At 40.0% G+C, this 27,223-nt stretch overlaps 1 protein-coding gene across 1 annotated transcript in view; it reads right to left on the reverse strand.

The window, feature by feature from the left end:
- Positions 1-18,292: 18,292 nt before the first annotated feature.
- The window catches only part of NMBR (neuromedin B receptor), a 356,579-nt gene continuing 347,648 nt past the window's right edge, over positions 18,293-27,223 (reverse strand). The window contains exon 3 of the mRNA XM_089676276.1: positions 18,293-19,111. Within this exon, the coding sequence (XP_089532402.1) occupies positions 18,713-19,111 (399 nt within the window). The 3' untranslated portion in view covers positions 18,293-18,712. The remainder of the gene's footprint in view (positions 19,112-27,223) is intronic.

The following is a 27,223-nucleotide window of genomic DNA, read 5'->3' on the forward strand; positions in this document are numbered from 1 at the left end:
CAATCATACCTGGTAGCATTACATCACTTCCCCAGCCAAGTCCAGAATTGTCACTTTCAATCATTGGAGGAGGGATGGCCTTGGGGGCATGGCTAGGGTTACCACCTCTATCCATTTAAAGCCGAATATAAATTACATAGGTTCTGCCACCAGGTATGATTGTGTTTGTATTTAACTTGGAAACACTGGCACTTGGCGGTTTTGTGCTATGGCAGCTTCCTTTTTCTTTCTCCCTCCTTCATGAGAGCAATAGAATTACGTGGAATACTTCTTTTGAGTGGTTTTTGAGTGGAGAGCTGTGAAGCTGCGGATCGTTACTCCCAGAGTGTTATGCACTATCTGCTGGTTTCAAATCTTACCAGCATTGGGGTCTGGTGAGTTTATTTAGTACTTGCAGATGTGGAAAGCACAATACTTTATTTTTGGTGAACATCAGACGAATTTACAGTATGAAGATGGTACATAAGAATTTGTGTCTAATATTATGTGGGACACGTATGAACTTTGCTGCATGAATTTTTTCTTGCATGCACTTTCAAATTTTTTTATATTTTATTATTCTTGCCTGAATATTGTAAATGGAATTAAATAGTGGTATATTATTGACATATGATTTTTTTGCATATTTTATATGTATTTTGCATATTAGTATTTTGCACATTGCACGCAGCATTTTTTAGGTCATATTTTGTTGATTGTTATATTGATTTTTTGGCACATTTAGCACTATAGCACCTTGGTATATTCAATGTAAATATTGCTGAAATACAGCAGGAGTAGCGCAGTCTATTTTGTCCTTAGATTATTGCAGTTTCAGAATTATGTGTATATTGCACATTCACTTTGTATTTTTATAGTGCTGACCTTTTAAACGAACAAGCTATTGCTAATGGCACACTTCAATGAGCAATAAACCTAATCACAAATAAATTTTGTTAATGTGGTACACTGAGTATCACTTCATGGCATGTTTAAAGGCATAGATCCCCTTTACCAAAAAACTGTCAGATAAGGAGTGCCTGTAGATAAAAACTAATGTAGGCCATAGATGGGTCAAAAATCGGCCGATTTTTCGGCCGAAAATAAAATCGGCCGATTTTCGGATCGTTAGTGGGCTATTTGGTCGGCCGTTTTTCGGTATTTTGGCCGTTTTTTTTTTTCTGTAAAGTTGGAAAAAAATCGGCCAATTTTGCAGATCGGCCGATTTTCGCGGCAATTAGTGGGCAAATCGGCCGATTTTTTGCCAATAAAAAATCTGCGCATGAGCAGTGACCTGCAAGAGGAAGACAAAAAGAAGAAAAAGAAGAAGAGGAAGAGGATGAAGAAGAGGATGAAGAAGAAGAAGAAGAAGAAGAGGAAGAAGAAAAAGAGGATGAGGATGAGGAAGAAGAAGGAGAAGATGAGGATGAAGAAGAAGGTGAGGATGAAGAAGAAGAAGAAGAGGATGAAGAAGAAGAAGAAGAAGAAGAAGAAGAAGAGGATGAGGATGTAGAAGAAGAAGAAGAAGAGGATGAGGATGAAGAAGAGGATGAGAATGAGGATGATGAAGAAGAAGAGGGTGAGGATGAAGAAGAGGACGAGGATGAAGAAGAAGAAGAAGAAGAGGATGAGGGTGAGGAAGAAGAAGAAGAGGATGAGGGTGAGGAAGAAGAAGAAGAAGAAGAAGAGGATGATGATGAAGAAGTAGAAGAAGACGAGGATGAGGATGAAGAAGAAGAAGAGGATGAGGATGATGAAGAAGAAGAAGAAGAGGATGAAGAAGAAGAAGAAGAAGAAGAGGATGAAGAAGAAGAAGAAGAAGAAGAGGATGAAGAGGATGAGGATGAAGAAGAAGAAGAGGATGAGGATGAGGATGAAGAGGATGAGGATGAAGAAGAAGAAGAAGAGGATGAGGGTGAGGAAGAAGAAGAAGAAGAAGAGGATGAGGATGAAGAAGAAGAAGAAGAAGAGGATGAGGACGAGGAAGAAGAAGAAGAAGAGGATGAGGATGTAGAAGAAGAAGAAGAGGATGAGGATGAAGAAGAGGAGGAGGAGGAGGAAGAAGAAGAAGAGGAGGAGGATGAGGATGAAGAAGAAGAAGAAGAAGTGGATGAGGATGAGGAAGAAGAAGAGGAGGATAAGGATGAAGAAGAAGAAGAAGAAGAGGATGAGGATGAAGAAGAAGAGAATGAGGATGAAGAAGAAGAGGACGAGGATGAGGAAGAATAAGAAGAAGAAGAAGAGGATGAGGATGTAGAAGAAGAAGAAGAGGATGAGGATGAAGAAGAAGAGGATGAGGATGAAGAAGAAGAAGAAGAAGAAGAAGAGGATGAGGATGAGGATGAGGAAGAAGAAGAAGAAGAGGAGGAGGATGAGGGTGAAGAAGAAGAAGAAGAAGAAGAGGAGGATGAGGGTGAAGAAGAAGAAGAGGATGGGGAGGAAGAAGAAGAGGAGGAGGATGAAGCAGAGGATGAGGATGAAGATGATGAAGAAGAAGAGGATGAGGATGATGAAGAAGAAGAAGAGGATGAGGATGAAGAAGAAGAAGAAGAGGATGAGGATGAAGAAGAAGAAGTAGGATGAAAATAAGAAGAATTCCAGTCCAGCAAAAAGTGTCTCTGCAGAGAGCTCCGCTATTTCTGACAGTTCTCTGACAGTTCTTTGACATTTACAGCGGTTGCAACATTGTATCTATTTGTTTCCGAATAAAAACATCTGTCAAAGAACTGTCAGAGAACTGTCAGAAATAGCGGAGCTCTCTGCAGGGACACTTTTTGCCGGCTGTAGACGGGATGAAAATCGGCCGATTTTTTTTACCATTTGTGGTAACGTCGGCCACTTGAACGACCGATTGTTCGTTTTTTTAAAAGAAAAATCGGCCGATTTTCGACCCATCTATGGCCTGCATAAGTGTGTGGCTTTGACTAAAGTTGAATAATGGATTTGCTATAGGTGTATGCTATTTAGACACCTTATGAAACCTGGCTGGAAAACTCCTTGGACATTGCTAAGAGAAGACTAGCCATTACTGTTCACCTTCCCAATCACAGGAGCAAGCTATTTCTCCTATTCAAACCTCCTTACATGCAAATTTCTCCCTTGATGCAGTAGCTCTGAGCTCAATGCTTGCGCGTTCACTCCTGTGATGGTGAAGATGAACAGTAAGAGCTGGATCTCTCTTAGCAACTTCCTAGCAATGTCCTGGGAGTTGTCCAGTCAGGCTTCATGAGGTACGTAAAAGGCCTGCACTATAGCAAGAGCATTATTCAATTTTAGTCAAAGCTGCTCAGTTTGTTTGTTTTTTCTAAACACACCTCTCATCTGCATAGGCAGTTTTTTTGGTAAAAGTTGACTAATCCTTGAATAAAAGTCCTTTTTTTCACTATTTATGCATTAAAAGATTTTACAAAAGCAAACAAAATACTGTAAACATAAAATGTTCAGATTTTTAATTAAATTATATAACATGGTATATTGTATAATGAAAAAATAAACTTGCCCTAGAAAACTATTTAAATATTCTGTTAATTACATTCATATTAATTTTAGGTTTTACTGTACATTTTAAGAAAAAGTAATTTCTTTAAGCATAGACTACAATATAAAGTTTTGCAGTTAGACTAAGGCTGGCCACAGATGTTCTAGAACATTTGACTGTGCATTCATGATTTATCTGTCTCTTGAGGTTATCTAGGCCCATTTCTACCCTAAGCAGAAGCACTACTCGTATAACGTATCTGAACCCAAACATTTCAGTGTATAAATCCTTTAGTTGTGGTTTCTGCGATAGTTTTCTTTTTTCCATTTTTTTTCTTTTTCTTTTTACATGGTAATCCTATAAATAACACAGGAATATTCATGGGGTCTAAGCTCACTCCACTGTATCTATGGAGGGAGCCATGGTTGTCATTAGACCTCTGTCCTGATTTGGACTTCTAACCCCTCCTCTTATCCTCATTTCCATTACATAGAGAAGTAGTATTTCAGATTGAACAGAAGGTAGCTGAAAAAACTGACAAGATTGTTTGATATATCAGTGCACAGGAAAGTGCAAATTCACTGAAATTCTGGCAAGCGAAAATGTTAATTTTCTATACTTGTTGAAATTGTACTTAGCCTGCAAAAAAAAAAGTAATACATTTACTACATATAAGAAGTAAGCTATGATTAAGGCCCCTTTCAGATGGACATTCCATACAGGTCTGCATGTCAGTATTTCAGGTGGACCTGATCAAAAGGTCCAATCAGGTCCACTGAAAAAAACTGGAGAGGACTCCATCCCCCTTCCATTTCGGTGGGCGAGATTGGTGGTACCCAGGTTTAAACAGACAACGTAATCTGTTTACTCCAGGCCACCCATAGAGCAGAACAGGATCTGTTCTGCAGAAATTGAGCAGACATGGATGTGTCATCTGCCTGCTCTGCTCCAATCAGTAGGAGATCAGCTCTCAGATCGCCTGCTGATCAGAATGAAATCTGTCCCATGGGAAAGGAGCCTTATAATGTTTTGGTTTTTGGTTTAAATATCCTTTAAGGTAAATAGAAGAATGTGGGGTAGGAGAATGTGGGGTAGGCAAACTAAGATCGTTTCAGCTTCAGGGAAAACACTGAAAACAAAAATTTAAACCCCATTAATTTTTTTATTTTTTTCAGAGAGTGCTCATTTAGAGCTGTCATGCACTGCTCTACAAACACTGAATGCTTGCCTAAAATAGTCAAAAACAGTTGGAAGAAGAGACTATAATCTAATGTCTATGCAAAGGTAGTATGCCAGGAATTAACTGATGCTAGCACAAAAGTGATAGTAGAATTCGTAAAGGTGACAGTTATTGCTATGGTTACAAATGGCACACATATTTTATGGGTTCATGAATCTTGCTGCAAAGCCAGTGATCAGCGATGGGCTACTAATAGATTGCCTTGCTCATGTTATATTGTATGTGCAGTGCATCCCATAAATAATACATGTGCAGACCTTTAAAAATAAAATGTGTGATGCTATGTGCTCAGTAAATGGTAAAATTGTGTTTCTTTGAAATCTTTGAGAGCTGAGTAATAGAAATATAATGCTGCTTTAAGTGAACAATTGCTTTATAGACAAGGTATAAGGAAATCAAAGAGCTTGAACAGTCTGTAATCTAGCTGTAAAATCTGACATTAGTTGAAGTCCACTATACACCAAATAACAGAGTGTATCTCCTGCTAAGATAATGGATCTACTGTGCAAACATCCAAATGGCATAAGCAATACATACTGTGCCATTTTATTGTATGCACAATTATCTTTTTCAGGAAAATGTCATGGCAGCAAAGAACATGTTCAATGGCTTGTCTTTTTTTTTATTTCTTCCAGCTCTTTACTCATGCTATTTGCAGTAGCTTACTGAAGTTCTTCAATTACCACCTCCATTACATATTATGCCACCTGTATTTTTGTCATATGCTTTATTATAGAAACACTGAAATTCAATGAAGCTTAAGATGATCTTAAAATATACTGTAAAAAGGGAGCACAAGCGAGCAGCTCAGATGCAGACGATTTATACATTGCACTAAAATAATAACAATCTCTTCCACCTCACTTTAAAAAATATGTTTTCTATGTAAATATTACCTCAATTAGCCATATATTATGCAAGCTATGTAATGTGGCAAAAGGTATTCTTCCTTATGCATGGTTTATATCATTTTAATCAGTGCTTAAGTCGATAAAGGCTCTCTCACAATACCTAATATAATACAGACTTCTGCCACACAGCATGCAAAATCTATTTTGCAAGTTAAATTACCACATCTTCAAAATAGTATGCTGAGTTAAAGTGACATTTGTACAGTACATGTTGGTAGTATAGGAGTGAATTTTTTGTACATGAAAGCAACTATTCAAGACAAAAATGCTTTTGTAATTAAGTCAGAAAAGCAACATATTTCATTTTAACCTGAGTTTAATGTAATGCTATGTAATGTGTATGCATTTCTCTGTAAAATCTCATATATGCTGCATGGCAGGACTACTTCTGCTTGTTACATGATTCAGCACTTTTCCCATGTGAGAAACTTGCCTGTAAATTTACAGCATTCAGTAACTGGTGTTTCTACATCACCAATTATTAATAATGATAATGCAATTTTAATAAGTGCCTTTACCTGAATGAAATATATAAGCAGGGTAAATTGCTATTTCAAGGTTCATAGGATAAGTGTACATTTAAATTATCCTTTACTGTATTGCTCCCCCCCTCACCAAAGTCATATATTCACCTGTCCACTCCAGCCAAATCCTTGTTGTGCAGAACACCAGGAGCCACAACCCCTGCTAGGCCAGGCAGCACCTTCTATGTATTCATGGATAAATTCAAATAAATTCTGGATAGGCTGTCTATAGTTTGAACGCATAGACGCCTAGACATAGGAATGAAGGAACATTTTTTCATCCATGCCAGAAAAAGAACCTACCCAGCCAGGATGCTTTAAAGTGGCAGATGTGAAGCTCCTAGTAGGCTACACAGCAGAGATCATGCCATGCAGGAGTGTGAACTGCAGAGTATCAAAACTGGGGGAGAAGGGGGCAGTTAAAAGAAAACTGTACAAAAGTAGTAAAGTTATTCTTTAATTTCCAAATTTGACCCTAGGTGTATTAAAAGAAAAACCTCACAAAAACAAGTCTAATTAAAAAACATGTGCAAAAAGGGGGCTTTTTAATACACGTCCACCAGACATTTCACTGTTTTTGCACATCTTGGTAGCAGTGTTTAGATGGTTAAACAATAAACTTAACTTTTTCAGGTGTGAAAGTGATGACATGTTTCCTGTTGAAGGAAGAAGTGATGTAACATTCTTTTGCTTCCGCTGTGTGATAAGACACCTAGCTAACAGGTGGGACGCCTCACTTTCATCATTCACTGTGTGAGCTGCTAGTAATATAGGGTCATGACAGAGCTTACTGAGTTTCAAAGAGGGAAAATTGTTGGTGCCCACTTAGCTGGTGCCTCTGTGACTGAAGCTGTCAATTTTTTTGCCGTGTCGCGAGGTGCAGTATCAAAGGCTATGACGGCATTAAGAGTTTCACGGAACACATTGTCTGATAAGCATAAGTGTGGTCGACATGGTCAGCTGATTGAAAGAGACAAAAGGGCATTACATAGTCTGGTTGAAAAAAAACAAAAGTCCATCCAGTTCAACCATTAAAAAAAAAAAGTTATAGGCAGGCGGGTGATAACGTTCGTAAGGTGGTCCCTCCTATACATCTTCTGCAACAGCGGAAAATCCCGGGATTCTTACTGTCCTTAGACATATATAAAGCTTTTGACTCTCTATCCTGGGAATATCTGCGGTTTGTGCTGTCTCGTTGGGGTTTTGGGGATTCTATCCTTTCTTGGACTTACGGCTTGTATTCGTCTCCTTCGGCCTCCGTTAAATATGCTGGGTATTTCTCGAACCCCTTTCCTATTGGACGAGGGACGAGACAGGGCTGCCCCTTGTCCCCGGCGCTTTTTGTACTGGCGCTTGAGCCGCTGGCCTTAGCGCTCCGGACCGATTGCAATATATCGGAGGTTTCATACGCGGGACAGGAGTTTAAGCTGAATCTTTTTGCGGACGATGCCCTCTTGACTCTTACTAAGCCTCTGACGACGCTTCCTAATCTGCAACGGGTTCTTGAGCGCTTCTCTTTTATTTTGGGTCTCCGTATTAACTTGGATAAGACTGTCGCTCTCAATATTACTTTGGCTTCTGATTTGGTTTCACGCCTTCAATCCTACTTCCCTTATAAATGGGCTTCCTCCTCGCTTGAATACTTGGGCATCCGCTTGATCCCCACCTATGACTCCCTCTTTGCTGCAAATTATTACCCATTGCTTAGTTCTCTATCTTCTCTTCTGCATTCCTGGCAATTTCCGCACCTGTCTTGGATAGGGCGGGTTCATTCGGTGAAAATGACCGTCCTGACGAAATTGTTATATTATTTTCATACTCTCCCAGTGCGGGTTCCCCCTCATTTCCTTCGGTTGCTTCAGGCGAAGCTTATGCGTTTCATCTGGGCCAATAAGCACCCCAGAGTATCTAGAAATACGCTCTTTGCTCATAGACTCCAGGGTGGCCTTGGGGTGCCCAATGTAACTAAGTATTACCAGGTGAGCCAGATTGCCCCTCTGTCTATGTTGCACGCTTCCTCTGACGTCCCTCTCTGGGTCTTGCTGGAGCTACCTAACTGTGCCCCTATCCAACCGTCGGCGCTTCTATGGCTTCCCCCTGCCCTGCGCCCTATGTTGCTGAGCCCGATGTTGCTCCATGGCTTACAAGTCTGGGACTCAGTACGTTATTCCAGTGGCCTGATGTCACCCTTTCTGCCTTTGCTTCCAATTGTTAACAACCCTCTTTTCCCACCGGGTTTAGATCACCCAAGGGCGTTCTCTTGGTGGGTGGCTCATGGGTTTTCGCAGGTGCGACACTTTTTGGTTTCTCGGTCCTTCCCTACCTGGGATCTTCTTCGGGAGTCCCGGGATGTTCCCCCGGCGGAATTTTTTCAATACCTTCAATTGCGGCACTGGCTGCTCTCGCTGTGGGGCACTTCTTCTTTTCCATACCAGAAATTGGCCTTTGAACAACTTTGTCAGCAGTGCCTGGGCGCCCCGGGCCTTATCTCCCTTCTTTATGCAGCCTTGAACAGACGCTCGTCGCATACTTCTCTTTCATATGTTGCTCAGTGGGAGCGTGACCTGGGAGTGGATATGGATCCGGAGGACTGGAATAGGGCCTGGTCACTCATAGCTAAATGCTCATTCAATACCACCACACTGGAGGCAGCCTATAAGGTATTGTTTCGTTGGTATTGGGTTCCGGCTCGTTTGGCCCAGGCTAATCCCGCTTGTAGTGATCGATGTTTCCGCGGTTGTAGCCATCGTTGCGATGTCTTGCATACCTGGCGGTCATGCCCAAGACTGGTCCATTTTTGGTCTCGTGTATTTGGCCTCCTTTTCACGTTGTTTCATCTATCCATACGCCGGGATGCTCGGTATGCCTTGCTTCATTGCCCCATACCGGGTCTCTTGGCTCATCAGCAGAAGCTGGCGTCCTATTTGTTTTTGTCGGCCACCAGAACAATTGCTCAGGCCTGGAAGAGTCCGTTTGTCCCTTTTCAGGGGGTGCGGGATCGTATGACCAATATGATGCTTAATGAACAGATGTCAAGCATATGCAACGACTCCCAATGTAAATTCTCGAAAATATGGGAACCATGGTTGCAATATGCCTTTCCCATGCTTCCTTTGCCTAGTATGGGGATGTAATGGCGTTAGGCACTGGCGTTTGATGGTGGCGCTCTTGGATCTCTGCCCCCTCTTTTCCCTTTTTTTTTTTTTTCTCTTCTCTTATTTCTCTTCTCTTTCTTTCTCTCCATTTCTGTTAGTTTTTTGGGTGATAGTGGACAGCTGCAATTGCAGTTAGTATTTCATTACCGTCATTGTAACCTATGTGCCATTGATAGCCCTGCGTGGGCGTACCTTCTGCCTTGTTGAAGTTAGAGCACTGTTTTTCTTTTATTATTATGTTTTTTATCTTATCGGTGCAATTGATAGCACCTGTGGGGGCATGTTTTGTCGCCTCTGTTTTATACTGATTAAAACTAATAAAAACTATTGAAATACAAAAAAAAAAGTTATCATCCTATACACACAGTTGATCCACAGGAAGGCAAAAAATAAACTAGCAAAAAAAACTAGCACGATCCAATCTGCTCCTGCAGGGAAAAAAATTCCTCCCTGATTCCCTGAGAGGCAATTGGATATTCCCTGGATCAACTTTACTTATAAATGTTAGTATCCAGTTATATTCTGTGTATCTAAAAAAGAATCCAGCCCTTTTTTAAAGCAATCTACTGAGCTGGCCAGAACCAACTCTTGAGGAAGTCTATTCCACATTTTCACAGGATTATGATCCGGAATAAGAAAAAAACTGCTACAAAAGTGACTGCAGAGCTCAGTCTTAGTCTTCAGGGGACTGAAGACTTGGTACAATACTCGGTTGCTTAAAGAAAATAATAAATAGGTAACAAAGAAACCCATAGCTGGAAAATTGTAAAAAAAAAAAAATTAATTAGGTTGAACTATAAAAGAAAACATTTGAACAGTTCCTCTAAATAAAGTAGTTTTTTCTTTAAAACTATTGTTTGAAATTAGGCAATTAAATAATTTAGATCAGTAGATCACAGTACATAGATTAGTCAGCTGATTCTAAAGACAGACACAGTTCAATCACTATTAGTCCTCTATCTAACAATAAAACATTAACTTTTATTTGGGAAATTAAAATTCATCAACTTCTGCTTGTATAATTAGCAAACCTAACTTTGTGTATTTACACAGGGAAAGAAAAAAAACTATTATAGTGATCTCTGTTTTATATCTTAAATTATTTAGATCTACAAGAATAATAACACAGTAATATACGAGATGGCAAATGTGACAGTTGCAAAAAAAAATACAGTTTGAATCTCTGACAAACTACATTTCATTCAGCTAGTTTTTTTTAAAAAAGGAGAAAAATACATAGCAGATCCTTAGAAGGGCTGTATGCTTTTTTTTTTTTTTTTTTTTTTTAAGCTGGCAAGGAAATGTATTTTGCCAGGAATTCAAAACTTTTGTTTTGTTTGTAAATTTCAGTTCCGGTTCACATATATGCGGATTGGATGTGGTTTGAACCGCATCCAATCCACATGACATTGCTTCCTATGGTGGCTGTTCACATACTATATGAATGGTGCACTGGCAGTGCGGGTTTGAGTGTGGATTGAAAAATAGATTTTTTTAGCTTAATCCATTCTCTGCATTAAGTGCAGCATTAAGGGAGTGCAGCTCTCCACTAGCCTTCTTTACCTGAGCCCAATCTTGTGATCTTGATCCAGTACTGTGCATGAGAGCAGTGGCTCTCAGCTTTCTCCCTCATCATAGGCTCAGAGACAGCAGTGGGAGTCACTGGTTCTCACTGCTCACAATTACAGTCAGTGAGGAGGGAGAGGGGACAGGACCAAGCCAGCTTGCGAGCGAGCCCGAATGTGCACTCTCATCGCAAGTGGCTTGCTATGGTGGGCAATCAGTAGGGGGGAGATGCCAGGAGTGCCATCGGGGGACCTGACAAGAGGAGGATCAGGGCTGCTCTGTGCAATTTGCATAGAGCAGGTAAGTATAATATGTTTGTTTTTTAACAAAACATATAGGTTTACAATCACTTTAACTGTAAAAACATACTTCTGAATTTTGCCTCCAGCCATTATAAATAATACAGTATAATACTGTTGAATTAATATGCTTGTTTAAAAGAATACCAAAGCAAATAGTGTGAGTATTTTTAACATTGCAAAAAAAAATTGGACCTCCTTGAGTGAATTAAGCCTGAATCTAGTGGTTTAAAAAAAAATTTGTAGTGCTCCCATGCAATGCAAAGTTTACATCTCATTAAATTTCATGGTAAAAAGAATAGACTTTAATACATAACTTATTCCCCATTTCAGCTGGCTTCCACCACATTGTGTGATCATTCACCTGAAGCAGAGGCGGACTGACCATTAGAGCACTCGGGCACTGCCTGAGGGCCCAGGGTCAGTAGGGGCCCCCATGAAATGCCCCTGGTATCTTTTGTAGGCTTTTTTGGGTGTGCTTTGAGTGTGGTCAAGGACACAGGGGCCCCATGATCCCCTATTGCCCGGGGGCCCCATGAGTTGTCAGTCCTCCCCTGACCTGAAGCATCTCCTCTTTTGCACTTCAGCCGGCAGTCTCTGTCATCACATACAATACATGATCGGCAGTCCTGCATTGCAAGTGAGGATGGTGAAGGCCTGCCCACAACCCAGAGCATCAGCGAAAACAGAAAAGCACTGGGAAGCTAGGGATAACGTAAGTATTACAGCATCTTTTACACCAATAAAATATCATTTGGATTTGTTAAAGTGTTACTAAACCCACAACAGTAAAATCAGTTGGTATATGCAGTAAAGCATGCTTGTTATACTCACTGTAGAACCTAAGGGGTTAATCGTCTGCTTTGTGTAAAGAGGACATTTGATCCCATCTTCTCTGATTCTCCCCTTCTTTTATTGTCCTCAATCCATCTCCTGATAAAACAGAGCCATGGGAGGAAGCTGCACATGCTCAATTTGGTGTGTACTGCTAGAGAGTTTTATTTTTCTTAAGAAAGTGCAGGTGACCAGCACAGGGCCAATCAGTGCTTTCCAGACAGAGGGTCAGGGGTCCCACAGTCTCCTAGAACAATCAGTGGAGAATAAAAACTCCTCCTGAAAGCTTTAACCAGTGCTCGACTGTACACTGATAGAAGTCACAAGACTGCTCTAACTGCTGATGATAAAACATATATAGCAGTTTATATTTACTAAAATAATTGCACTTCCATGTTCTGTTTACTGTGGGAGACCAGACAGAGTGAATACAGGGTCCTGGGTGTAGTAACACTTTAATCGCTTAGGGGCTGACCACAGTAGATTTACTGCTGCAGGTGACCCCTGTGAGCAGGTTCACGTATATATACAATTGTATTGGTCCACAGACCCAATTCATCATATGCTTGTGTTCTCTGCTGCCATGACCAGGCATAGATATGAGAGTATAATGTGATTTATACATTTCAACAACAATACACTCTGTCATCCTTGGGATGACTCTGAATTTGACCGGCTCCACAAAATTTGCCCCTTGCAAATCACCTTAACCAAAAATTTGTAGATGTCTATACTCCCCAGCAAAACATCTGCATTGATGTGTCCCTCATTAATTTTTCTGGCCACCGTGCATTCAAACAATTTCTTCCCAGCAAGCGTGCCAGATATGGGGTCAAGATGTCTAAAACCTGTGAGAGGGCAACAGGCTATACATATAAGTTTTAGATAATCACATGGAGTCCCCAGATGCCCAGACTACATGGGGAGCAGTGGCAAGAAAGTTTGGGACTTAGTGTCATCCTTTTTCCATATGGGGTACCACTTATACATGGACAATTTGTATTCAAGAGTGCCACTATTTAGACATTTGTACAGTCTTGGAATTGGCGCATGTGGCACCATGCAACCTAATGTGTGCCCACCATTAGAAGTGGGTGGATGCAAGGTGGTATATTCTAATGGTGGGCATACCACACACTTTTTCAGGCAGAGATTTCTTCTCTTTTTTTCATTCAGCCCACAGGCTGAAAAAAATAACATAGCATATATACCTAACAAGGACGAGCAATGTACTGGTACATCATTTGGAATTTGAATGGTTATACCAGGATGATACAGCTGCAGGCATCATCCTGGTATCATTTTTTTCAGCCGGTCATCGGCTTTCATGTAAAAGCAATCCTAGTGGCTAATTAGCTGCAAGTAGCGGGAGACAATGACCCCCTCCCACGGCCTTCTCAGGCAGTCCCGTGCCATCAGGGGAACCTGAGAATGCAGAATGTGTTTCTGACAGCTGACCATAGAGCTGACTGGAGACTGGAATGGTGCCAATCATTTCTATAGTCTAAGAAATAGGAAGCCACAAACATTTCATCACTTCAGTTTCGTAGGATATAAACAGCGCCATTTGTAAATTGGGAAAGCATCTGATCACACCTTTCTTGGTGAGATTAGATAATGTAAGGGCAGAGGAGATATCTAGAGTCTGATAGACCCCAGATTTCTGAAAGAAGAATATATGACAATGCCCATTGAAGTTATAGAGGATATTTGCATTCCCTGTGATAGCATTAAAAGTGGTCAAAAAAAAATTAAAGGGACAGTGTACAAATAATTAAAAAAATCAAAATAACTTTTAAAAAAAAGTACCCTCCCCCCCACGCATGCACGCACCTGCGTTCGCTAGTTTTGGCCCTGTGCCGGTATGTAAACAGCGGTTGCGCCTTGCATGTGAGGTATCGCCACGAACATCAGATCAAGTGAAGTAATTCTAGCACTAGACCTCCTCTGTAAAGCTAAAATGGTAGCTTGTAAAGGATTTTAAAGCGTTGCCTATAGATATTAAAAATGTATGCAGTTTGTTGCCATTGCATGGGGCATGCACAGTATTTAAGGATATCATGTTTGGTATCTATTTACTTGGCATACCATCATCCTTTATATTTCACCAAATAATTGGTCAATATATTGTGTTTTTGTACATTAAAAGTAAAAAAAAATTTTTTTTTCAAGAAAGAGTTTGAAAAATCGCTGCGTGAGTACTATGTGACATACAAATTGCAGCACCCACCATTTTATTAACTCGGGTGTCTGCTTTAAAAAAAATATATAATGTTTGGGGGTTCAAAGTAATTTCCTAGCAAAAAATACTTTTTTTTTCATGTGAACAAAAAAGTGTCAGAAAAGGCTTGGTCTTCAGGTGGTTAGAAGAGTGAATGACGTGTGGCATAAACTTCTAATGCTGGGCATAAAATGCCCCCACCTCCCAAAACGACCAATTTTTGGAAAGTAGACACCCCAAACTGTTTGCATGTTGAGAGGCATGTTCAGTCAATAGAAGAATTAATTTTTTTATCACAAGTTTTTGAAAAATGACAAAAAAAAATATTTTTTCTTACACAAAATTGTCACTTAAATGATTTATTGCTCACACACATGCCATGTGGAATGTGGAATTACTCCTCAAAATACATTCTGATACTTCTCCAGAGTATGGGGGTACCACGTGAGAATTTTTGGCAGTCTAGACAAGTACAGGACCCCAAAATCCAATAAGCACCTTCAGGCTCTTAAAGGGCTTTATGTCCTCATTACACTTCCTGACTACCTATCACAGTTTCAGAGACCCTGAATTACCAGGATAGCACCTAACCCCCCCCAAATGACCCCTTATTGGAAAGTAGACAGCCCAAGGAATTTGATAAGAAGCATGGTGAGTATTTTGCAGGTCTCATTTGTTGCTACACGTTTTTGGAAAATGAAGAAAGAAAACAAAAACATATTTTCTCTTTTTTTTTATATTTCAAAACCTTGTGAGAAAAAATGAGATCTGAAAAATACCCACCATGCCCCTTTTTAAATTCCTTGGGGTGTCTACATTCCCAAAATGGGTCATTTGGGGGGGGGGGGTTTGGTGCTATCCTGGCATTTCAGGGCCTCTGAAACTGTAATAGGTAGTGAGGAAGTGAAATGAGGAAGTTAAGCACCTTCAGGCTTTCAATGTGGTAATTGGATTTCAGGCTCCTGTATGTGGCTAGGCTCCCAAAAAGTCTCACACATGTGGTATCCCCATACTCTGTAGAAGTAACAAAATGCATTTTGGGGTGTAATTCCACATATACCAATGGCATGTGTGAGAAATATATAAATTACAACTTTGTGTAAAAAAAAAAAATGTTTTTGTCATTTTCCAAAAACTTGTGCAAAAAAAATAAATCTTCCATGGACTCAATGGGGTTTATTTACTAAAGCTGGAGAGTCCAAAATCAGACTCCCTTCTGCATAGAAACCAATCAGCTTCTAACCTCAGCTTGTTCAATGAAGCTTTGGCAATGAAACCTGGAAGCTGATTATGCAGAAGGGAGTCTGATTTTGGACTCTCCAGCTTTAGTAAATAAACCCCAATATGTCTCTCAGCAGATAGCTTAGGGTGTTTAATTTCCAAAAAGGGGTCATTTGGGGGTATTTGTACTGTCCTGGTATTTTAGCATCTCAAGAAATGTGATGGACAGTCAGAAAAAAAGCTGTGTAAATTCCATTATCTATACCATAGTTTGTAGACACAAAGCAATCAATTTACACTTATTGACATTTTGGCCTAAATTTATGATAAAATTTGAGTTTTTGTTTATAGCGCCAAAAATAAAAAGCGCACAGGTGATTAAATACCACCAAAAGAAAGCACTATTTGTGTGAAAAAAGGACATAAATTTAATTTATGTACTGTATTGCATGACTGCACAATTGTCAGTTACTCTAGTACAGCGCTGTATAGCAAAAAATGGCGTAAATTGCAGAATCTATACCATAGTTTGTAGATGCTATAACTTTCACACAAAGCAATCAATATACACTTATTATGATTTTTTTTTACCAAAAACATGTAGCAAAATACATTTTGGCCAAGTTTATGAGTAACTTTGAATTTACAATATACTTTTTATAGCCGAAAGTAAAAAATATAGTTTTTCTTCAACATTTTCGGTATTTTTTTGTTTATAGCATGAGAATTAAAAAGTGCACAGGTGAACAAATTCCACTGAAAGAAATCTCTATTTGTGTGAAAAAAAGAACATACAGTTGCAAGAAAAAGTATGTGAACCCCTTGGGATTACGTGGAGTTTTGCATGAATTGGGCATAAAATGTGCTCTGAACGTCATCTAAGTCACAACAATAGAAGAACACAGTCTGCTGAACATAATACTACACAAACATTAGATGTTGCCATGGTTTAATTGCACATAACATGCAAACATTCACAGCGCAGGGAGGAAAAAGTATGTGAACCTTTGGACTTAATAACTGGTTGACCCGCCTTATGCAGCAATAACCTCAACCAAACGTTTCCTGTAGTTGCAGATCAGACCTGCACAACGATCTGGAGTAATTTTGGACCACTCCTCTTCACAAAACTGTTTCAGTGTAGCAATATTCTTGGGATGTCTGGTGTGAATCGTTCTCTTAAGGTCATGCCACAGCATTTCAATCGGGTTGAGGTCAGGACTCTGACTGGGCCACTCCAGAAGGCGTATTCTGTGCTGTTGCAGCCATTGTTTTGTTGAATTACTTGTATGCTTTGGGTCATTGTCCTGTTGCATCACCCATCCTCTGCGGAGCTTCAGTTGGCGGACAGATGGTCGTACATTTTCCTGCAAAATGTCTTGATAAACTCTGGAATTCATTTTCCCATCAATGACAACAATCCGTCCAGGCCCTGAGGCAGCAAAGCAGCCCCAAACCATGATGCTCCCTCCGCCATGTTTTACAGTGGGGATGAGGTTTTGATGTTGGTGTGCTGTGCCTTTTTTTCTCCACACATAGTGTTGTGTGTTCTTCCCAAACAACTCAATCTTGGTTTCATCTGTCCACAGTATATTTTGCCAGTAGTGCTGTGGAACATCCAGGTGCTCTTTTGCAAACTTCAAACGTGCTGCAATATTATTTTTGGACAGCAATGGCTTCCTCCGTGGTGTCCTGCCATGTACTCCATTCTTGTTTAATGTTTCCTTATTGTAGATGTGTCAACAAAAATGTTAGCATGTGCCAGAGATTTCTGTAGGTCTTTAGCTGACATTCTGGGATTCTTCTTTACCTCATGCAGCATTCTGCGCTGTGCTCTTGCAGTCATTTTTACAGGACGACCACGCCTAGGGAGAGTAGCAACAGTGCTAAACTTTCTCCATTTGTAGACAGTCTGTCTTACCGTGGACACATGAACATCAAGGCTTTCGGAGATACTTTTGTAACCCTTTCCAGCTTCATGCAAGTCAACAATTCTTGATCGTAGGTCTTCTGAGTGCTCTTTTCTGCGAGGCATGGTTCACATCAGATAGTGCTTCTTGAAACCAGTAAACTCAAAATAGGTGTATGTTTTTTAAGGGCAGGACAGCTGTCAGCAACACATCTAATACCATCACACTGATTGGAGTCAAGGTTGGCTCACTCCTGGCTCCAATTAGCTCTGGGATAAGTCATTAAGCTAGGGCCTCACATACTTTTTCCTCCCTGCACTGTGAATGTTTACATGTTATGTGCAATTAAACCATGGCAACATCTAATGTTTGTGTAGTATTATGTTCAGCAGACTGTGTTCTTCTATTGTTGTGACTTAGATGACGTTCAGAGCACATTTTATGCCCAATTCATGCAAAACTCCACGAAATCCCAAGGGGTTCACATACATTTGCATCTTGCAACTGTACATTTCGTTTGGGTACGTATTTGCATGACCGTGTAATTATCAATTGAATTAGTGCAGAGCCGAATAGCAAAAAGAGGCCTGGTCATTAAGGGAGGTAAATCATCTGGAGGGCAAGTGGTTAATGTATGTGTTGTTAACATTTTTCTAATTCACCCTTGCTTTCCTGACAGTTTTGTTGTAATACAGTATTTTCAATAAAAACAGATGCTCATTTTCTAAGTTTCTCTGAATTAAGTAGATTACTTAAACTGCATAACTTCAGATCCTGGTACATTATCGCTTGTGTCCACAAATGTTCCTATGCAATCATGAATGTGCATAATTCAAACTGTGTAATCAGTGTACTATAATTCACAGGACAATTTACTGACTCACACTTGCATGAGGTAACATTGAATATTCCACATTCATTTTGTCAGAAATATCATTAGCTGATGATAAACACTTTGATCATTTTTAAAATTTATTAAGCACTACACATAATTGAACTTAATTTATATTGTACAATGGATTTAACTCATGTTTGTTTTTTTTATTAATATTTTACCATAATGAATACAATTTTATACAGCTTGCATTATTATTTCATGGATACAAAATGGAATGTATACAGTACACACATCAGTCTTTAAAAGCCAAGTAACAAGTTATTTGCTTTTTTAAGAATATTGTAGATTACTTTCAAAATGGGCATTTTACATGAAATAAGTATGGACATATTAGAATGAAAATTTTCTGATGATCCATCCTAATTTCTTCACAAACATAAGAAGCTGCACACATTTTCATTTTACAACCCAGTTCCATTGTAACAATTTTAATTTTCACTTAATTGTAGTCAAGATTATCTTATTTGCGAAAATGATCACAAGGATACCTCCTGACGACTTTGACCATTGAGGAGTGTAGTACTAGTTACTGTATTCTTAACATTGCTCTTTATAGAGGTCATTCGAACAGCTGATGAATTGAGTAGATAACTAGTTGATCTCTCCCGACGTCTCTTTCTCCGGCAACAAAGTTGACTGTTAAAATGTCTCCTAAAGCTTTCGCTCAGCAGGTAGAGCGCAAAAGGGTTGACACAAGAATTAGAAAAACTCAAGACACGTGCTACTAAGGTGATAATCATATGGGCCAAAGAAGGATCAATTTCATTATAGTTAAAGGAGCGATACATATATAACACATGGTTTGGGAACCAGCAAAGAGCAAAGCAGCCAACAAATACTAGGACAATTTTTGCAAGACGCTTTCTTGTTTCCATCTGCAAAGAAAAAAAGAAAATATGAACAAAGTTCATTTTTTCAACACTTTATTTTTCAGCAATACATGATTATACTTTAATGGCAAAGTCAGTTAATTCAGTGAAGGTTGTCCAACACTGGCTAATGTACAATCACATAACCATGACCAAAATTACATTATTGGATTATAGTCATATAGATAACATTCTGTTGAAAAATGTAAAAATGTATACTCTAGTTTCACATACTGTATTTAAATGTTGTTTCAGCTACAGGAATTCTTTTAGAACTGGTAGGCAAGTTTTAAATAGGTAGGGCTAGTACATTAAGTTGCAATACACTGGAAGTGAAAGTTAGGGTTATCTTAAATTAGAACTGTAGGCATTTTTTATTTCATTTTATTTTGGATAGAGTAAGGGAGGGTCAAAACCCCTGTCGGTTTTGTTTTTGTCATCTGTGTCCCATTGGGGAGATTTCCCTTTACTTCCTGTCCCATAGCCAAAACAGGAAGTGGGAGGAAATCCCTGCAAATTAAGGGAATCCCATGGGAACCCCTAGGTCACCAGAACTAGTGTCCCTATTACTTTTCTGGAGACAACAAAAAATGGGGGATTTTATTTACTTTCATTTTCAATGATAATGGTAAACAGGACAAATAGACAGAGTGATTCTTCCTAACAAGGGAATTCTATCTAAAACAAAAAAAAACACTTGTCTTTATTTGTACTCTACGTTTTAGGTCTGCAACAGAGATTGGGGAGGTGTTGAAACATGTTAATTTCATGTATTGGGTTGCTTAAATGAAATTTGTTTTGTTTAATCAACTTTTATAGATGTATTTAGAGGGTTGTTTTATATTTAGCAGAAGTAGAGTATTGTACTGTGACAGCCATCAATTAATGAAGGATGTTTGGATAACCAAAGGTAATATATTGTAGATTCAAGCTTTCAGCACCTTCCAATACGTATATACTGTGTATATATGTATATATATATATATATATACACTGTATATTATATTTTGGAATTGTATCCTATAGGGATGAATGCAGATTTCAGTTGTGCAGGATCTTTTCTTGTACTGAAATTGATTACTCTGGTTTCACTGGCACACTGTGAGCTTCTCACAATGTCCATTAGAACCTACAACAAGTCAGATAGAGCCAACTCCTTCCCTGGTGGAGGATGTTCAGCAGTTCTTTCCTTTTCATTCTTACTCTTCATGGCCACCCTTTTCATTCATGGAAGTTCAGAATCACATGCAGGCATCACCGCAGCTTTCTGTTTTCAGGACTTTACCCTAACTTTAACAATAACCCTACAACTTAAAATTATTCCTTAGCACTTAACCTTAATCCTAAAACATAACTCCTAAATCCAAACCCTTAACACCTAACCCTCACCCATAATCCTAATCTTAATCTCTAGAAAGTTGCATTTACCTATTGGTCGTGTACTAAATGCAACCATGATAGAGCTTTTGTATTACAAAATTCTTTATGTTTCTTGACTCCAATAAACAATGAGGTTGATTTATTAAAGTCTAAATCGGCTTATCACTTTACAAAGAAAGTTGCACTTTGCATAAGATTTTCCCTCAGAGTTTACTTGGTGTTGTAAAATTGCACTTTACAGAGCTTCACCTCTCGAGTTCTGGAGAAAATTCCCATGCAAAATGCAACTTCCCTTGCAAAGGGAACAGTCTATTTGCATTTAGCAAATCAACCCCAATGTGTTTTATTGTTGTCTGTAACCTTGTTGGGGAGATTTCATTTCACTTCTGATCTTGGTTATAGAGAGCAAGGGGTTTGGAAAAATGTCCACAATAGTGAGACAGCAAAAAAAAAAGCCTGATGTTTCTAACCTTTCCTATTCTAGAGCAAATTATATGGCTAAGGCTGTTTTTAAAGGCTAAGTTCACCTTTTGGAACAAATAAAATAAATTAACATATTTTTCAGAATCAAAATGTGCATTTATTGATTTTTCCTGCAGAAGCCTGCAAAGCATTGCACCCATGATCAGTGGATCACAGGTGCAATGTCATGCTCCTGCAGACAAGTAATACAGACTTCTATGCATACCTCTGTATGTGCTGTTTTTCTGAAAGCTTCAGGGCTTGTGAATGAACCACAAACATGCTCATCAGCACCCATGCAGTTCATCAGGAACTACAGGCCATCTACCATACTGGAAGATCTCTCATGCACAGATTCCTGTGAATGAATGACCTGGATTATTAAAATGTGAGAGTGGGTGCGAGTAGAGGAACTCCCAAGAAGGGAGTGGTTGAGGAGAACATGTGCTGGAGCATGTTAAACGTTACACCCTAAATATCTGTGTAATGTGTAACATGCTCCAAAAGGTGAACGTATCCTTTGAAATTGAAACTTGCATGTGGCTCTGAACAATGATTAAAAGCACTGTTACATCAACATATCATATGTACTGTTTTTAAACTTTTCCAAAATATGGGGTTTCCACCACCTAAGAACTACCAGTCTGGGACACTTCACATACAGGCTGGAATCATTAGTGGGCACCAAGCAAGCAGGACTCTTGCTATGTTATATTCGCCATTAACTCTGGTTTGGTATGCCTTGTATGTATTCCTTCCATCCTCCTCTGTGCCATGTTAACAGCCAATCAGGCAAGTTTGTGTCATTAGACCCAACCTCCATAGAATGCATGAAGGTAAAAAATCTTCAGGCTTTACAACTACTTTAACACCCTGCCAAACTAGACCTCCTCATGACTTTCTTATCCCTTTTCCCTACCTTAATCCCTCTTTACACAGTAGATGAAAAACAGAGATATACAGTCTGTGAGATAACAAGTTACAAATGCCTTGGAATGACTCATATGCAAATTTTCATATACAGAATTTCCTTTCTTCCACTGATCTTTACAAGAATAACCAGAATAGCCTCTTTATCTTGTCACTTGAAACATTTTGCATCGGATATCCATGTAATGTATTCAGTTGTACAGTTCTGTGTCTTGCTAATGACTGTAAAGTATGTTTACTGAAGAATAAAGAATGTAAAAAAATATCCATTTCTGAAAGCCAGTTTAAGTGATTGCAAGCTAAAGTAATGATATTGATTAAAAGACATTTGTAACAAAAAAAATGTACTACATGCCTTATGACTATCATCTAGTAGAGGATTACTAATTAACTCTTATGGAATATATTTTATTGACATCCATGAAAAAGCACAAAAAGACATGATAAACAAGCCACTATTTTATAATGGGGTGATTAACATTGTCCTAAATATGAGAATACCATTGTGGAAAGTAGATACTCAAAAGGAAAAAAGTATAATTAACTTTAATGCTTTATTGATTGGTGCAGTAGGTGTAAAGCCTTTTAAAACTAGCTAGAGCTTTTTGATGTTACATCTGCCACTATGGTAAAAGTGCTTTTTACTGCTTCAAAGTGCACGTTGTCATGAAATGTTCCGTAATACCTACACTATAAGATAATTCTTATCAATATCATTCCAGTGCAGTGTATGCTTTCTGCAGCTTGCTAAAACAATTATCATCATGATTTAACACTACTTAACACACGTTTATATATACAGAACTACTATATTAAAAAAAATGAAAACATATTGTAAATAGATAATGACTAAATACTACAGACCTGGAAAGAATAAACAGAATGCACTTCAGCATCAGTTTTAACCATTTCCCATTCGACCCATGTATATAAACAGCTGTAATGGAGCATTGCAGGAGCGGGTGGCCATCTATTTATTTATTATAGATACTTATATAGTGCTGCCAATTTATGTAGCGCTTTACATATATATGTGTACATTCACATCAGTCCCTAACCCTCAAGGAGTGTACAATCTAAGGTATATACAGTTGTGTTCAAAATAATAGCAGTGTGTTGAAAAAAGTGAATAAATCTCAAAATCCTTCTAATAGCTTTTATTTCCATACACACAAATGCATTGGGAACACTACACATTCTATTCCAAATCAAAACATGAAGAAAACTTCCGGTTCCGGCGCCGGATGCTGTAATTCGCGGGACCCGCGGCTCCCGGGATCCCGGCTCTATAAAGCCTGCTTACTGCCTCGGGGACCCCCCGCTATACAGTCCTGGGGTGCCCCTTACCTTCCTGCAGTGGCCCCAGCATGGAGCGGTACCTTCTGCCGGCGCAGTCCGGCCAGTCGGCGGCCAGGGCGGAGGGATGCGGCTCTCCCCCCTCTGCAGCCAAAATGGCCGACGATGCCTGTCACAGCATGGACACAGGCACAGAGCGGGATAACAACGAGGGAGCAGGTATGACAGAACCTCTCCTCACCATCCACACTGCCTGCCCACTCACTTCTGCCATTGATAACACTGCTGAGCAGTATGTTAAAATAGCTCAGGCAGTGTCCTCTATCCTGCTCCCAAACATAACACAGGCTGTAGATAGAGCGGTCACAATGGGCATTGAACAGCTAAGGAAAGATTTAGGCGATCATTCTAAACGCTTATCTGAGGCTGAGCAGCGCATATCGGATTTAGAAGATGAAGTTCATTCAATGCAAGCGGTCACTTCACAATCCAATCGTGTACAGCAAAGTATACTGGATAAAATCGACGATCTGGAAAATCGATCACGTAGGAATAACTTACGCATTGTGGGTCTTCCAGAATCTTTTAATACAGGTTCTCTCCCTGATCTCTGCTCAGTGCGGATCCCTGCAGCTTTGGGCCTATCTTCTTCTTGCCAGGTGGAGAGAGCTCATCGCCTGGGCCCCCCATCTAACGAGCGTCGTGCGCCACGCTCTGTGATTGTCCGCTATCTTAATTATGCAGACCGCGTAGCGATCCTCACCTCTTTCCGTAACTCCCGTTCTCTGCAAATTGAGGGTCACAAATTGCTATTATTTGCGGATTACTCACAGGAAGTATCACGTAAACGGAAAGCATTCCAGCAAGTCTGTGCTACAAGAGTAAAGATACCAGAAAGGAATAAAGTTCACACTAGCATATCCGGCCACGTTACGTTTTACTGCACCATCGGGGGATTCAAAATCTTTTGTTCTTCCTGAAGAAGCCCACCAATATTTGCAAGACCACTTAAGGGACGGGTATCCCGCGGGTAGGAATAGTGGTCCCAGAGACCAACGCAGTCCTCGCAAAGACCCCCCCAAACGTCAACGCACTAATCTAGCGTCCTCCAAATCTCGCCCGACCTGAAGGTCTGAGGAACCATCGGTCTCTTCACAACTTCTCCCAGCCTTACTCCTGATCCGTTTGGCTCAATTGGATGTGTTTTTTCAATTTTTTTTTGTTTTTTCTTTTCATTTTCATCTTGGAAAGATTCCTCTTGCTATTTACTGATATATTATCACACTCCAATGTATGAGTCTATTGATTGTTCAGCACGAGTTTATTTTTTGTAATTTCTGATGTTGAGGTGTTTCCTCGTAATCACCTGTTTCTTTGTTACTGTTTAATTTACCTACATGCCTGATTTCACTACTTCCTTACTCCTACATGTGCCTGATTCCATATTTCAGCGTTGCTGTGGATGGCGGGATGCTGGAGCCGTTGTTGGGAATAAGTTTGCGGGGCGCCCTTCCTCGCCTCAACAAATCGGCAATGGTCCCTGGGGCAGGTCCCTCCCCTGCCATTCCCGGTTACACTGGTATTGGTGGAAACAGCATGCGGAATGACGTGAAGTCCTGTTTACTGCTCTGGTATATTGTATGTTTTGATTTTTTGTTGGGCTCAAATAGGGCCCTTGCCTCCCTCTCTGTCTTCTCTTCTCTTCTTTCTTATCTCTACTTCTTGGGAGAACTCCTTTGTCCTCTGAGACCAGATTCCAACCACCTCCATTTGCCCTACATAGCAGCACCATCCGTTCCTCCATCTCTAATTGGTAAGATTCTTATCCTTTCACTATATATATTACAACAGTTAAAATGACACGTATATTTTCATGGAATGTTACGGGCCTCAGATCTCCTCACAAACGCATGGCGATACTAAGACACTTGTGACGTTTACGCGCGGATATAGCTTTGCTCCAAGAAACCCATCTTACCCAATCGGATTTTGCCCGTATGCGTAAACTCTGGGTAGGCCAGATCTTTGGCTCCTCCTCCTTAAACAATAAAGCAGGGGTACTTATTCTTATACACAAACGGCTTAATCCTGAATTAATTTCCATGGACGCTGACACTGAGGGTCGTTTTATAGCAGTACATATTAAACTTGGATCCCAGGAGCTGGTTCTCTCCAACTTTTACGCACCCAACTCCCCGACAAGACAGGTTTTCCAAGCCCTCTCGACGCGGCTGGCGGCCTATATTCACAAGCCTCTCGTCATGGGAGGGGACTTTAACTCCGTTATGCAAGAGCAGGAGGATAAATCACAGAGTGTTGAACGTGGCCTTCGCTCCTCTCAGATTTCCCGTCCAACACCTCTTTACTATGTAGCTTCGTTGAAGCAATGCAAATTACAGATATATGGCGCTTAGCACATCTGGACGGCAAAGACTACACTTTCTATTCCCCTGTTCATCATTCTTTATCTAGAATCGATTACATTTTCTGTAACCCCGTACTACTGCATCATGTGGTATCTTCGACTATACATGACATAGCCATATCGGATCACTCACCGATTTCTGTTACTATAAATTTTCTAGACCCTACGCCACATCCTAGGATATGGCGCTTTCCTTCGTTTCTGGCGAATAATCCGGAACTCTCCCAGCAATTAAAAGACACATGGTCAGACTTCCAAATTACTAATGCGGCCCACGTTTCCAACCCAAATTTGTTTTGGGATGCGGGGAAGGCGGTATTACATGGTACAATCATTGCCTTTACGTCCGCTTATAAAAAAAGAATTCTGCATAACTTTACTGAGGCTAGTAACCTTCTTAGACAGACACAAAGTGATATGGCAGAGTCCAATACGCAGGAAAACAGGAAAGCTTGGGTGGATGCTAAAAACCAGTTTGACACATGGGCGGCAGCGCAGGAAACATTATACCATTCACATCTTGACTTACAATATCATAGGTTTGGTAATAAACCAGGCAAATTATTGGCGCGCCTATGTAGGAAGCCTTTCACCCCCACACAATTCACCTCTCTTAAAGACTCTCAGGGAGCACTTAAACAATCTCCGGAAGAGATCATATCTATTTTGGAAAGCTTTTATGCAAAGCTATATGGGCCGGATCCTATTGACCAGGAACAAGCACAATCCTTTATGGACAGAGTAAGTCTACCTCAAATAGATCCAATAGCGCTGCAATCTCTAAATGCCCCTATATCACAAGCGGATATCTGTCTAGCTATTAGATCTTTAGCCAATGGTAAAGCTCCAGGTCCGGATGGGTACACCTCTGAATTCTTTAAACTTATGGACAAAACCCTCTCTCCTACTCTACAGCTGGTTTATCAGTCCATCCTGGAGAGTGGGCTTTATCTCCCATCGGCTTCACAAGCCCATATTAAATTAATAGCAAAAAAAGGCAAAGACCCTTCGGATCCTGGATCTTATCGTCCCATTTCCCTCCTTAATCTAGATGCAAAGATCCTTTCTAAAAATATAGCTAACCGCTTGGCCATTATTTTACCCTCGCTTATTCACCCCTCTCAAGCGGGTTTTATAAAGGGACGATCGGCCACGTCAAATATCCGCAAAGTGCTTTCAGTTTTGCATCAGGCTAAAATCAACCCACTACAGGATCTAGCAATTGTCTCTCTTGACGCTGAAAAAGCCTTTGATAATGTCAGTTTTCAATGGCTCAAACTAGTTCTTGCTAAATTTGGCTTTTCCGGTCCATTTACACAATTGATTCAGGCTATGTATGTCGCCCCTATGGCTCAGATAGTAGCAGCGGGAAAAATATCCAACCCTATTCTACTCCATAAGGGAACAAGGCAGGGGTGTCCATTATCCCCCCTGCTTTTCAATCTTGCACTAGAACCTTTAGCCCGTTTCCTGTTATTTCAATCACGCCTCCATGGTATTCAAATTGGTCAACGAGATCTCCGCATAGCCTTATTTGCTGACGATATATTAATATTCACCTCCAACCCAACTCTAGATTTACCTTATATCCAGACAGTTTTCGCAGAATTTCGGTGCTGCTCGGC

Source organism: Staurois parvus, unplaced genomic scaffold (genome assembly GCF_062004578.1).
Source record: "Staurois parvus isolate SC_StPar_1 unplaced genomic scaffold, SC_StPar_1.0 ptg000165l, whole genome shotgun sequence".
Classification (NCBI taxonomy): domain Eukaryota; kingdom Metazoa; phylum Chordata; class Amphibia; order Anura; family Ranidae; genus Staurois; species Staurois parvus.